The 15,035-nt window shown below is 31.1% G+C and overlaps 2 protein-coding genes across 2 annotated transcripts; one reads left to right on the top strand and one right to left on the bottom strand.

Moving 5' to 3' along the window:
* Positions 1 to 4,036: 4,036 nt before the first annotated feature.
* Positions 4,037 to 5,846, bottom strand: LOC127115723 (protein BREAKING OF ASYMMETRY IN THE STOMATAL LINEAGE). Its single transcript, XM_051047193.1, has 5 exons — positions 5,681 to 5,846; positions 5,235 to 5,551; positions 4,924 to 5,052; positions 4,689 to 4,846; positions 4,037 to 4,471 (listed from the first exon to the last, which is right to left on the bottom strand). The coding sequence occupies exons 1-5, from the start codon at positions 5,715 to 5,717 to the stop codon at positions 4,360 to 4,362; spliced, it is 753 nt and encodes a 250-aa protein (XP_050903150.1). The 5' UTR covers positions 5,718 to 5,846; the 3' UTR covers positions 4,037 to 4,359.
* An 8,256-nt stretch (positions 5,847 to 14,102) lies between these two features.
* On the top strand, positions 14,103 to 14,666 carry LOC127105165 (uncharacterized). Its single transcript, XM_051042325.1, has one exon. The coding sequence runs from the start codon at positions 14,103 to 14,105 to the stop codon at positions 14,664 to 14,666; it is 564 nt and encodes a 187-aa protein (XP_050898282.1).
* The last annotated feature ends 369 nt before the right edge of the window (positions 14,667 to 15,035 follow it).

Below are 15,035 nucleotides of genomic sequence, written 5' to 3'. Positions count from 1 at the left end.
TCTCTAAAAATACGACCTCGCGAGAGCATCACACGCTCACGAATGATTAACATAGTCGCCATTGAATTTTATTTATTCCTAAGTAAAGGGAAAATGACGATAAAACCCTAAGGGAAAAAAGGTATAAGATGGTCGTCGCAACCAAATATGGGTTCGGCTCCGTTATGCGAGGGGAAGGTATTAGCATCCCTTACATATGTTGTACTCAACATAAACCTCTTATTATTATGATGTGTTATTGTTTCTGTTTTGTTATGATTGTGTGGTTTTGGTTTGGATTTTTAGGATGCGTCTATTGATTCTCCTTCTCCACTATGTTTTTTCATGTTTATGTGTGTGTTGTTGGATTGATGTTGTTGTGTTGTGAATTATGAGTTATTATGGTATGGTTTGTTGTTGAATATGAGGAGAAGAGTTTGTGGAGGAAGAGTTATGAAGTGTGGTTATGAATTTGGTTGGTTTAGTTCAAGGAAGGTTAATGGTGTGTTAGTATTTTTGTTGATGGAGGAGATGGTATGATGGTGTGTTTGTGATTTTTATGATGAATATGGTTATTGTTGAAGTAGATGATGGAAGATAGTGATTGTGAGTTGTTTTGTTATGGAAATGATATGATTTTGTGAAAGGACGAAAAAGATGGTTAATGTTGTAGTGTTATGTTGACGTTTTCGTGATGAATGGATTAAAAAATGAAGGTTTGATGATGGTTAAAAATTGGTACTAGAATGGTCAAAAGTGAAAATGGTTTTGTGTAGGGTTTTTTACTGTACGTGTATAAAAGGTGTAAAGGTCCATTATTGTGTGTAATTTGGGACCTATTTATACTAAAAAAAGAGCAACTCTAATTTTAATTTTAATTAAGACCAATAATTAAATAAAATCAAGTAAAAGATGGAAATAAAATAATTGATTAATTTTTTGGTATTTAAAAATATTAAATTTTTAGAATTTTTTTACTTATTAAAAAAGAAAGGATAAAACTAATCAATTTGGATTTTGATTTTTTCCCTTTTTGATTTTTTTGATTTTTTTAATAAATTTGAGATTTAAAAAATAAAAAAATAAAAAAAATAAAATTTTAATAATAAAAAAACAAAAATTAAATAAGAATAAATAAATAAAAGTCAAATTTTGACATTGAGTTAAAATAAAAATAAAGAACAAAAAAAGGTACAATAAGATTTGAACTCGTGACTATATGTTGACCTTCTTACTACACTACCAACTAAACTAATTAAATCATTTGAAATAAAAAGCTCCTAAAAATATAAAAGGGAACCCGGGCAAAATTTGGGACATGACAATATTGTACCCATTCCAGCTTGCTTCTAGGGTGACTCAAGAGGGTGATCTTGGTACCTCGGTTTTAGAAGTTTGGCCTTGATTTTCTTTTTCCTTTGAATTATTTTATTTCCTCCAGCGTGTTTCCTGTGGCTTTGTGACATAGGTGTAATAACTATTAACATTTATAAAAATATTTTTTACCTTAAAGTTTCATGCATTATTTAGCTTAGAGCCCTATTCTTGGCTCCACTTTATTATTGTTGTTGTTTTGCGCCTTTGGCTGTTTGTGAACCGTTGTGACACCGAAGCTTTTCCCGTTATTCTTGCAACACAAAGTTTACATGCCCCTGTGGCATCACTGGTGTTCATTGGGGTAGCCTTGAGTCCGCTCCATGTCAACTTCGAAGTGTTGCATGTTTTTATAAAGAGAAAAGAGAGTAACAATATTTAGTGCAACAAATTTACAAATGCATTATCCAAGCTTTTTTGCTTTGTGATTTACGACTTGGCATATTGGATGACGTTAGCTACCATTTTTGGTTGCAATTCTTGTTCGTTGTCTTTAGCAATCGTTGTTGTAATTTCTTAATTCATGCATTGTATTTAGCGTGTTACTTGTGATCCCTCAGGTGAAGCTTGGGGTCAGCGGGACCAAAATGTTGTGGTCGTATATTTGTACAACGCTCTGCGTTAGAGAGGAATGTTCCCCGACCAAGGGTAGGATCCTTATCCCTGCCTCCGAGGTTTGGCTTGAATCGAGATGAAAGTCTCTGGGCTCCACCGCATACGCAGAAATAGGTGTAGTCTATCTCAAATGAGAAGTCACGTAGATGACACATTTAAGCTGTGTCAGAATTGAAAAAAACACGTTTAGTTTGTATCAGATAGATTATCATGCAATGAATGCATTTACGCTGTGTCAAAATTGCATAGATACTTTTAGTATGTATCAGATACGCACACATACAATAGAGGAATAAAAAGAAGATGTATGGATATTTATATCAATAACAAATCGAATTTGTTACAATGAAATGACTAAATAGATAGACCTTTAATAGTAACCATATTGTGTATGGACGGTGTCCCGAGTTTATGGTGTATGTCCTCCTTCAGAGCTCTAAAGAGTGTGCTCTCTTCTTTATGGTATCTCCTTCGGTCAGACGAGACGTCAGGGCACCCCGCCTTTTATTTACGTGTTGGTGTATCGTTGGGTGGTTGGTTTAACCGAGGACGTAGCTTGAAGATATTCATTGAAACCTTATGACCCCACAATTTCCTTTTGTAGAATGCTTCGGTGAGGCACTTTTTGATCACTGGGACATAGCGGCTTGAGTCACGTGTTGCCCCGGAATGGATATCTACCTTAAGTGGTCGACAGGTGGCTACCAATCGGGTTATAGGCGGTTCGACCTTATAGTTAGTTCCCCTTGGACCCAAGAGGAAAATCAGATGTGGACAAAGCTCCTTGAGACACCTGCCTCCTTGACCTCATGTTGGGGCTCAAATTGTTTTTCTTGTCCAATATTTCCTTTGGAACATCGACGCCTATCACGAATCTGCGATTGTTGCCGACTGGTCTCCTTGCAACTAGAGTTCAAGGTATCTTTCCTCGGGTATGCTTGGCGAAACTCTGTTCTTCAATCCGGCCTGAGGACACCTTGGTGCATCGAGTAGAAATCATGTGGTATCTATAGGAGGCGCCCCATAATCTGATTGACGCCCGTCATTAACTATGAACTCGTCGTATCCTTGCATCATTAACTATGATCATAAGGTGGGTCATGAATCTTCGGCATGATCTTAATGGAAAATGCCTTCAGTCTTTGGTGTAAGCCTAAATTTGGATATGAGATATTTCCTTCTATTATTTTGTGGAGTTCTCAAGAGAACTAGAGATCTGGGATTTCAAGAAATCGTAATTGAAACGATGATTGATTGAATCGGCTACGACAAATCTCTGTGTTCGCTTATGAACATTCTCGATTCAAAGATCTAAGGAAGTTACGAACCGGTAAATCAGAGATTTGATCTGAAATCGTTGAAATTGTAGGAATCAAAAGTCGATTCCGACAAACGACGTCACTGTTCCATTTAGGAACCATAAAAGGATGCGATTGGAGAACCGATGAACTTGAACAGTGGTGTTGATCTCCTTTATAGGTGAATGGATGGATCTGCATGGTTGACACTCCAACGTTCAATTCAGTTCAAGATTTAAGATTAGTATAATGAAAAATAAAGACCAGAGAATATACTTTACTCTATGCTTGTGAATTGATTTATATACATTGGATCAAGAAGTGATTTAATATAGATTGAGTCTTAATCATTTGAAATTTTGACCAATCCAGAACAAATGGTTTAAAAACAAACAAGACGATCAAATGGTGTTAAAGAAACACGAATATGTTGTTTGTAAAAAAAAATATAAAGAATCTCAAAAATAACAAAATCAACAAAGCCAAAAGGTTACATGGCTGGACCATGTTGGGCAAACACAATCGTTTTATCCCCAACTTCTGAAACCACATTTTGAAATACTACATAACACAAACACCATAATTAATGAGCCACTTATGATATTTCTCCTATTTCACAATTTTCTTCAACCTACCATCATCTCATCATCTTCTTTTTGTATTAACATTCTAAAAGCTTAGAAACATATTTTTCTATTAAGTTATGTTTTTGTTCTTCCCATGCTTTGATTTGAGTAATATATTCAAGTTCTTCTTAAGCTTATGCCGGTTAAGCTTTTTACTTTTTAATACACTTGTGCTATTATTGTAGTTATTTTTAAAACAAACAAAAAATCAATTATTTTATACTAGTTCAAGTGATCTACACAAAAATGAAAACCAGTACTCATCATAAGTCAGAAACAAATATACCTATCAAATTTAAAGGACCTCCAAACATAATATTTGTATAATTTATAACCAAAAATCTAATTAAAACAAAAACATAGTTTAAATTCCAAACCAACTTATCAATCAAGTGAGTTTGCTTGGTTAGTTGTATACTAACAAATGGTGAATTGCATTTTCTATGAACTACTTTGCTAAGAATGATTCATTTGAATCTAAAACACTGAAACCCCACACATCTAATTTTCTGCTTCTTTTGATGCAAATTCTCTGATTTTGGCATTTTCACAGGGCTTTCAACCAAATCCCATGCTAACCTGTTTCATTCACACAAAAATTATAGGAAAAAGTCTTGTTAACAATTAGCGGCCGCAATACAGTTGTAGCAACTGCAAGTATCGCAATCGCAATACTCGAAAAGTAACTCAGAACCATGAATGAATTTCTATTTAAGAATGAGTTGGAGTTGAATATCTATTGTAGATAGATTTTAAAAAAAAACTATTATGAGATAAAAATAATATGATGACTTACTTAGGAAATGCAAAAGAACCTCTACTTCCTTCAGATTGATTAGAGTTTCTTGAACCATTAGTCACCAACCGACCATCTTCAATCTCCTCTCTTTTTGATCTTATGATATTCTTTCTTTCTTGAGTTGGACTCAAATTAATGCTCTCTTTTGCTACACCCTGAAAAAAAAATTAAAATAAAAAATACTAATTTATAAGACTAATGCATCTAACAAAGGGAAATTACTAGTTTGTACCTGTTTTAAAGTATCAATGCAAACTTGATCATGTTCATCAGTATGAGTGTCATGATGGTTTGAATTTGATATATTCTTCTCTTTGTGTTTGTTCCTAACATTTTCCGCACCCTCGGCATAGTCAAGTTGCTTATATAGTTCATATTCAGATTATTGTTAGTATAAAAGAAATAACGAATTAGATAGTAGTCACACATATCTCAATCGTTTAAGACTAATTGATTTTGATTGAACGATTAGGATATATGTGACTGCATAGGATCTGTAGATTGTGTCCGAAGACGGTGATTAATTGATGGTATAATGTGTACCTTTCGAATCATCGGGTTTGAATTTACATGCTTTCCATCAACACTTGTAAAAGACTCGGACTTGGGACTATTGGATTCTACGGCAACATCAAATGTTCCATCTTCTCTAAAACTAAAAACTATAAATTCTTGATCTAATTTCCTAATTGAATCATCATTATCTTCAATTTCTTTTCCCTTGTTCATTGGATCTAACTTTTTCTTACAATTTTTGCTCGAAGGTGATGAATTCTTCATGACCTTATCCTCTTTTTTCTTATCAAATTCCATTTCTTTTCTCACTTTAATTTTCGGTGATGAAATTGATTCTTGATCACCTAAAAATATTTTTAAAATCGCAAGGATTTATAATGATTAAACAATATTTTTAAAAACCATAGCATGTTAATAATAAACTAAAATGTTGTTTAAACAAAAAATTAAAATAAAAAATAATAAGATAATACCTAAACAAAATCTGAAACATGAAGCTTTCCATCTCATGGTGAGGGCATGGTGTTTTTTTTTTATATATTCTGATTTTATTTTTGGTTCTTGAGAAGAAACTATTGGGATAGAGAACAGAAATGTTGTTTTCGATTAGAGACAAAATTATGTATAAGAGGGAATTTAGGATTTGAATTTGAAAAGTACATTTAAGGTAATCCAATTTAAAGTATTAAATTTTAATGTATATTGGGTCAATTATGATTCTATTCAACGAATGTAGAAATTAGTGGGAATTTTGTTTGGACTAATTAGTGGAAATTTAATATGAGATAAGTCAATAATTATAATATAAAAGAGTTTTAATTAACACGTTCATTTTAATATATACAGAAATTTTCAATGTGAAGAGATAGGGTTTACAATGAATCTAGTCCAACTTTATTACCATATTATTATACAATTTCTCCGAATATTTGAATGGAATATATAAATAAATAAGTAATTCATATAAAGAGAATTTTTTTTAGATAAAAAATGCAAAAAAAATAAAACAAGAAAATTATAAAGAATAAAAGTACTAAAATTATAGTCCATTTGCTTATGTTTTAACCATTTTACTCAAACTAAAAAATATATAATTCAATGTGTATAATAGAAATTATAAAATATCTTATTAAATTATCCTTCATAAACATTCTGACTGATTAGATGAAAAATATTATTGATTTTAATTAACTTATATATATATATATATATATATATATATATATATATATATATATATATATATATATATATATATATATATATATATATATATATATATATATATATATATATATATATTAATTTAGTTTAATTAATTTATTATATTTATGATCGAGACAACTAGATTATTTGTCATTAAACCAAAAAAATATTATATTTACATGAAAATATAATATTAATATAAAGATAAAAATATAAGAGTAATACATTTATGAGAAAATTAAGAATAATAAGAAAAAAATATCAAATTAAAGAGTAATGTGTAGGGGTATAATCGGTTCGGTTTGGATCGATTTTTAGTCAAAAAAATGTTTATACGGCTAATATCTTTATCTGTTTCGTTTGTTTCGGTTTTTAACATTTTTCAAAAATGGATCCGAATCAAACTAATCGGTTTTGCTCGGTCTGGTTTGATTTGGTTGATCAACTTACAATATTTTTTTCCAAACATTATATTCTTCAGTGTATTCTTCACGTGTTTTTTTTTACATATTTTATGTTATTATTTTTTAAAATAATACATTCATGTCTTTTTTTCTTGCTATATTTTTCATACAAATTAGAAGTGTCTCTTAGTCCATATGAAATAGTGACATGTTTTTCATTGTATCATAAAATAAATTCATTATCATAAAAGTCGACACTTCACATTAGAAGGTTGGGAAGAGATTTGATAGCTTATCAAATAGAGCACAACAAAACGCACATCAATTAATGTGTTTCACACCTTAAACGCGAATCAAAACTATTTTGTAGCAAAATTTAAAAAAAAAATTGTTGAAGAAAAAGAACAATTCAGTGAAAGCAAGTTTGATTTATGGTTTCTACTTTCTATCTTTTTGGAGTTTGGTTCTAGATGTGTGTTTTGCTGAAAGGAATGAAGTGTAAATAAAGATGGAGAAATGGTTTGACTGATAAAGATTTGGGTAGTGTTGCATAGGTATGAGTATGTACCCAGTACCCGGTACTGGGTACTGGTACACAGTACGACAGTTTTAAAAAAACTAAGGTACGAGTACGTTAATATAATTTTTTTAAATACAACTATAAAAATAACAAATGTGTTATATTGTTTAAATAACAACAAAACATTAAAATTACAAAACAATTTTCTTAAAAAAAGTTAATATTTGCGCAATAACAAAAATAAATTACACTTAAAAAGTATTCATAAATCATGATATCATTAAAAAGAACGACTTATAGTTCAGGTTTATCGAGAGAAAAGACTAACAACTTCAAAAATATCAACTACATCAAATAGATCTCGTTCATCTCCACCAATATCCCACATTTTTGTTGCTCCAACATTATAAACCTTAATATGAGAAGACTAATATTTGTATGAACAAAAACTAAATCATCGATCCTCTTTGAGTTGAGCTTATTCCTTTTCAATTAGTGAATAAATTTAATTGTGCTCTAATTTTTCTCCACAGATGAAGAACTTGGTTGTGAAAGAACTTTTTTATTTCTAAGTAGAATAATTAACCTAATTTTTAGGTAGGAAAAAAATTCAAATTATACCATCCTAAATTTTTTTTAAAAATTTGGGTACATGGTACCAAATATGTACCGGTTGGTTTACCAACTTAAAAAAAAACAAAAAAAAATGGTACGGCTTCGGTGCGTACCGTACGAGTATCGGTACCCGTTAAATATCCGGTACCGGTACTTTATCTAAAATGGAGTAGACGTGCTTCAGAGGATTTGGGCTTAATGAATGGTAGAATAAAAATTCTTGAGGATAATTATATCTATTGATTCGGTTCGTCGATTTGACGATTCCTAAAAACTAAAACTGAGAACTGAATCAAACCACACCGATTTTCATTGGTTCAGTTTGATTTTAGAATCGAATAAGAAACAATCGATTTTATTTCAATTTATTTTAGTTTGAATTTTCGATTTAATTGATTTTTTTATCCACTTATACCTCTAATAATGTTATAACTTTTGGAAATAAACATTTAACATGAAAAATAATCTTTTATGACAATTTAATAAAAACATTGAATACTTATTATAACTTAAATTATATATTGAAAATACTATAATGGTATTAAATATTTATTTTTAAACTTTTTAATTTTAAAAAATAATAATACAAAATTATCTAATTAAATATAATATGATGACTTATGAAATAAGCATTTAACATAAAAACAATTTTTTATAGTAATTTAATAAAACATAAATTTTAAACTAAACATAAATTTAGTCAACTAGTCAATTGTCAATACCAATTGAGAGATCCCGCTCTCCCTAATATTAAATATTTAACATAAATGAAATTTATTTTTTAAATTATTGAATGCAAGTTTTAATATAAATAATACAGTGATCTCTTTTGAATGAGTAAATATAATTTAAAATTTTCTTTTATTTTTATTTACTATAAATTTTTATAATATTTTTAGATTATTGATTTATAAAACAGCTTATTTATATTTAATAACATTGTGAAAAAATACAAATAAATATTATTTTCATAAATTAAATTATAAAAAAAAAGTATTATTCTTACCTAAAAATATCGTCAAAATAAAAAAAAAATATAAAAGCAATATATTAATAAGAAAATTTAGAAAAATAAAACAAAAGTATCTAATTTAAGGGTAATATAATATGGTAACTTATGGGAATAAACATTTAACATGAAAACCATTTTTATAATATTTCAATAAAACATTAATATTATTGTTACTTAATTATATAGTAACAAAATATATTAAAATAATATTAAATATTAGACATTAATAAAAATTATTTTCTAAACTCTGGATTAGAGATGACAATTTGACTCTTCTTCGTAGGATATCCGCAAAAATTATCCACACCAAATAGGATAAAAATCCGTAAAATAAATACGTGCATGGACATAGGCAATTACCCATTAAAATACGCGGGCGTGGACACGGGTAGGGGTACCTTTGTTCTCACCACATCCATACCTAGAATATATATATATATATATATATATATATATATATATATATATATATATATATATATATATATATATATATATATATATATATATATATATATATATATATATATATATATATAGATATAGAGAGAGAGAGAGAGAGAGAGAGAGAGAGAGAGAGAGAGAGAGAGAGAGAGAGAGAGAGAGAGAGAGAGAGAGAGAGAGAGAGAGAGAGAGAGAGAGAGAGAGAGAGAGAGAGAGAGAGAGAGAGAGAGAGAGAGAGAGAGAGAGAGAGAGAGAGAGAGAGAGAGAGAGAGAGAGAGAGAGAGAGAGAGGAGAGAGAGAGAGAGAGAGAGAGAGAGAGAGAGAGAGAGAGAGAGAGAGAGAGAGAGAGAGATTAATTACTATACACTGTCAGTGTAAAAAGTTTTACACCGTCGATTCATCACCATCATCCGTTTGTATTACTTTATAGATTTTTAAAATAAAAGTCAAACTTCTTTTAATATCTGACGTCTGTGATTAACTGACGGTGTAAAATCCTTTTACACTGTCAGTGTATTTAAATTAAATTCATATATATATATATATATATATATATATATATATATATATATATATATATATATATATATATATATATATATATATGGAATACAAATGTATTAAACTTTTATACGTGTTTGTTTATTTAGTAACTCAACAATAACATTCTTGAATTATTTATAATATTGTCAAAATTTTAAAATGACATAATAAATTATAATTGATCGATAATATTTTATCAAAAATATGGATAAATAAGTATGAGTATGAATATTTTATTATCCATATCATACGGACAAAAGTACAAATATTAGTGCCCACGTGAATATGATAAAGTGGAATTTTCAAATTGCAAATCTAGCCATTACCATCCGTACTCTAGACCAACATTTCGTCCTAGCCCAATTAACAAATATAATATGAGCTAACTCGTCCACCTTATTTTCTAAATTATTAAGAATACAATTGTTAATATGAATAATACATCAATTTTTTTAAATGAGTAAATATTTAAATTTTTTTTAATAGTTTCATTTACTATAATACTTTTTAAAATTGTTTTATAAGTATTAAGTACTACGAACTTGTTTATATTAATATATTATTATAAATAAAAGTAGAAATCCACTTTCTCATATTAATTATAAATATAAACAAATAAATTGACTTTTGTATTTTCTCTAAACACTCAATTTTCTCCTCTCTCATATTCAAATTTTAAGTTTCAGATGTCGCCTCTGATGGAGTTGAGAGCTGTCGGTACATGTGTTTTCTTTGTCAACTGTTTTAGGTGAGATTCTCTTTAATGATATTTCCTTTTTTTGTTAGATAGTTTCTCTTTGAGGTGATATGTTCTTCTCCAGTGGTTTGACCTTCTGCTCTGACAATTTTTGGTGACGGTTTGTTTGTTAATGCTCGCTCCAGGCAGATCGACAATAGATTTCTTCTGATCTTTTGTGTTGATTTGTTCTTTTTTGGTTTAGTTCTCACCGGATTTAGGTTTGCGGGTGGCGGTAGCACATGTCGTCCGGGTTACGATTATGCCATCTCCTTCTCTGTGTTGAAATATTAAACTTGATTTGGGCCTAATTTTATTATTTGATTTTGGACTTAGTTATTTGGACTTAGTTTATATTGGATAATATTTCTAGAAAAGTCTTGTAGTATTTAGAGTATCTAGATATTTCTTAAGATTGTAATATTTTCTAGAATACTCTTTGAATATCTAGAGTTGAGAACTCTCTAGAATTAGTGTGTCTAGAGTTCTCCTTAGAGTATTATAAATAGAGATGTAATCCAACACTTTTGATCCATGACCCTACTGCACATGCATACATTCATTATTTCAAAAAAAAAATTGGGTAACCGACTACCCAGACCAAAAACTGACTTTTTGACCATTTTGGGACTGTGTAACCGATTACCCTAATCAGGGTAACCGATTACACCTGCGCAAACAGCAGAAAAAGCTCTGTTTTTTACCCAAGGGACCTTTTCTTTCACCCACTTCAACCCCTTTGCTTCCCCTATAAATAGAGCATTATCCCCACTCATTTTTCAAGCTTGAAAGCCACAAAACCTCTGTCCAAATCATATTCAAGCTCCCTCTTTTCAACCTAAACCCTAACTCACCCAAATTCTCTTTTCTCCTTTGAACCACCCAACCACCATGTAAAAAATCCACCATCTCCACACAACAAAAAACAGTAGCAAACTTGTAACCTTCACTTACATAATCATTCACCACCACCACATAAACATACAACTTTCTTCCCTTCCATTTTTCTACCACAACAATCATAACCACCCTCTTCCAAGCTTTTTGCTTCATTCTCAAACCCAAACACAACAACAACCTAGTTTTGACACCACAATCTTGGTAATATTTTGGACTCAAACTCCTTGATATTTTTGGTTTTTTTTTGTGTTTGAAAATGGATTTTTACTCTTGGGTTGTATTTTGAGAGATATTTGAGTCAACTTTGAGACAAGTGGTTTTTGTTGGGTTTACACCCTTTTGGGGACTTTTTGCTCTTACTACTTTTTATCCCTCATTTTCAATCAAACTTTGTTTCTTGTTATCATTTACATTTATTTGGTTAATGAGATCTATTAGATCATGACTATGGTTGTTTAGAGTTGATAAAACCTTCAATGTTTCAAACCTATTAATGATTGATCAATAGATCCTTCATGATACTTTGAGGCATTGATAGGTTGCCTCTATTTCAACCATGTTTGGGTCATTTGATACATAGATGAAACCATTTCCTTTATATTGTTTCTTGTTATCATTTAATATTTATTGTTGACTTGTTGTTACATTTATTTGGTTGATGAGTTCTATTAGATCATGGCCATGGTTGTTTAGAGTTGATTAAATCTTCAATACTTCAAACCTATTAATGGTTGATCAATAGATTATTCATGATACTTTGAGGCATTGATAGATTGCCTCTATTTCAACCATATTTGGGTCATTTGATACATATATGAAACCATTCTCTTTACATTAACTTGTTATTCTATTTGCTTATTGTTATTCTACTAACCACTAACCATTAACCACTAACTTCTAACATTTATATTATTGCACTTTACTTCCTTACAATTTATTTTATTGTTCATTTACATTCAAGTCCTCATTATCATCATCATTGTAAAAACTCATCATGCATGTTTATTTACTTGTTATTTATTTTATTGTCATCATACATTAAAAATAACAAAAACATGATAAAATGATATAAGACCAAAAATATTCACTCCACTCTTAATCAACTTGGGACTTAGAGGATTTCATCTTAGGACCTTTGCTTGGAGGCATTTTCATTACTCTTTGTGATACTTTGTAAGCACTTGGATTTTCATCTGTAACTTACATGCACGTTGTAAGAATGGCATCATGGCACCACCTTATGGGGACATGTTTGTAAGACCATTATCCTTTGTTTAGCTTAGGTCACTTTTGCACACAAAAGGCTTTCTCTTGGGCTACCTTACAATGAGACTCTTTAATTTCTTGTTGGTTACTTTGCATTCATGTTGCATAAGCCAAATTTCATAATTAAATAAAACAAACCCTTGATTCAACGTCAAGTGGCATTTTCATAATCAAATTCAAAACACTTAATAATTACGATTGTTATTGTGCGCCATGAGCCTTAAGTGGTGGAGAATGAGTGAGAATGGAGCATTCCTACCCTTACTCTGATTATTTTGGATGCAAGACGCTTGGCTTGTTGTCTAGAATAATCACCTCCGCCCATAGACTTTAGTACAATATAATCACAAACATTCTTTCATAAAACCCTTATTCAAGGTAAAAAAACAATACAACTCATCAACCTCTTTTTTGTGCCTTAGGGCATCATCCCGAAAACCCTTTTTTCAAAGGTAAAATCAACCAACACACAAATATTTTCTACTCCGAACTACGGAGCTCTGATTCCTCATTCCCGAATGAGTGATACGTAGGCACAAGGGCCCCAATCCTTAACAAGCACTATAATAACAAAAACACCCCCTTCTTTTCACACATCCTTTTGAAAATAAAACAATAATAGATAAATCTCATGTATGTAAAACAACCCAAATGGTTCCCATGGAGTACCATGGACGTAAGGGGTGTTAATACCTTCCCCTTACGTAACCGACTTCCGAACCCAAATCTCGGTTGTGAGATCGATTCCTTATTCTCTTTTAGCGCTTCCTGTGCGCGTCTCTTTTCCGAGGGTTTTATCGATTATTTCCCCTCTCCTCTCTGATAGAGGTAAACTAAATAAAATTCGGTGGCGACTCTTCTGAATTTGTCTCTCTTTGGCATTCTCTTTAGTCCCGGTTTCGTTATCGTGAAATCCCGGTAGCGACAGGTAATATTTCTAGAAAAGTCTTGTAGTATTTAGAGTATCTAGATATTTCTTAAGATTGTAATATTTTCTAGAGTACTCTTTGAATATCTAGAGTTGAGAACTCTCTAGAATTAGTGTGTCTAGAGTTCTCCTTAGAGTACTATAAATAAAGATGTAATCCAACTCTTTTGAATCAAGCAAAAATACAAAGTTCTCTCTTCCATAAATTCTCCTACCTACCAAGTTTCTATTCAAGCCTCTAATATTCCCACACGCTTTCCCTAAACACAAAAAAGGATTTATTTCCAATAAAGTGGCATCAGAGCTTTAAGGTCCTACAAAATGGCGAGTGGAGGTTTCCCTTTTCAAATGTCGATGCTCACAAAGAACAACTATGACAATTGGAGTATCAAGATGAAGGCGCTACTAGGAGCTCAAGATGTGTGGGATATTGTTGAGAAAGGCTTCAATGAGCAAGATGAAGTCTCGCTAAGCCAAGGTGTAAAGGAGACATTGAGGGAGTCAAGAAAGAGAGACAAGAAAGCTTTCTTCCTCATTTATCAATCGGTGGATGAAGATACATTTGAGAAGATCTCCAACGCAACGACGGCCAAAGAAGCATGGGATAAACTTCAAACTTGCAACAAAGGAGTGGAACAGGTGAAAAAGATTCGTCTTCAAACTCTTAGAGGTGATTTTGAACGTTTATTTATGGAAGAGTCCGAGTCAATTTCTGATTATTTTTCTCGAGTATTGGCCGTAGTCAATCAACTTAAAAGAAATGACGAAGATGTTGATGAGGTGAAAGTCATAGAGAAAATACTTCGCACTTTAAATCCAAGTTTTGACTTCATTGTTACCAATATTGAAGAAAACAGGGATTTAAAGACCATGGCTATTGAGTAACTCATGGGTTCCTTACAAGCATACGAAGAAAAACAAAAGAGAAAAATTAAACAAAAGGAGGCTATGGAGCAACTACTACAACTCAACATAAAAGAGGCAAATTATGCGAATTACAAGAGCCAAAGAGAACGAGGTCGTGGCCAAGATCGTGGGTGTGGACGAGGACATGGAGGAGAAGGAAGAGGCAGTTACAACAACTACTCTAACAATGGAGAAAGAAGTTGGAATCCACAAGCAACAAGAGGTCGTGGAAGAGGAAATTCATGGTCGAGGTGTGATAAATCACAAATCAAGTGATTCAACTGCAACAAGATCGGTCATTATGCATCTGAGTGTAGATTCTCGAAGAAAGTTGTGGAGAAAGCTAAC

The sequence above is a fragment of the Lathyrus oleraceus genome, chromosome 1 (assembly GCF_024323335.1).
Source record: "Lathyrus oleraceus cultivar Zhongwan6 chromosome 1, CAAS_Psat_ZW6_1.0, whole genome shotgun sequence".
Lineage (NCBI taxonomy): Eukaryota > Viridiplantae > Streptophyta > Magnoliopsida > Fabales > Fabaceae > Lathyrus > Lathyrus oleraceus.
This window is presented reverse-complemented; position numbering and strand designations above follow the sequence as displayed.

Bases quoted from the DNA above. Each gene is read 5' to 3' on its own strand.
- LOC127115723 (XM_051047193.1), bottom strand. From the start codon at position 5,717: ATGAGATGGAAAGCTTCATGTTTCAGATTTTGTTTAG. The intron at 4,847-4,923 runs GTACAAACTAGT...TTTTTTTTTCAG, and splicing joins GCATTGATACTTTAAAACAG to GGTGTAGCAAAAGAGAGCAT. The intron at 4,472-4,688 runs GTAAGTCATCAT...TGAATGAAACAG, and splicing joins GGTTCTTTTGCATTTCCTAA to GTTAGCATGGGATTTGGTTG.
- LOC127105165 (XM_051042325.1), top strand. From the start codon at position 14,103: ATGGCGAGTGGAGGTTTCCCTTTTCAAATGTCGATGCTCACAAAGAAC.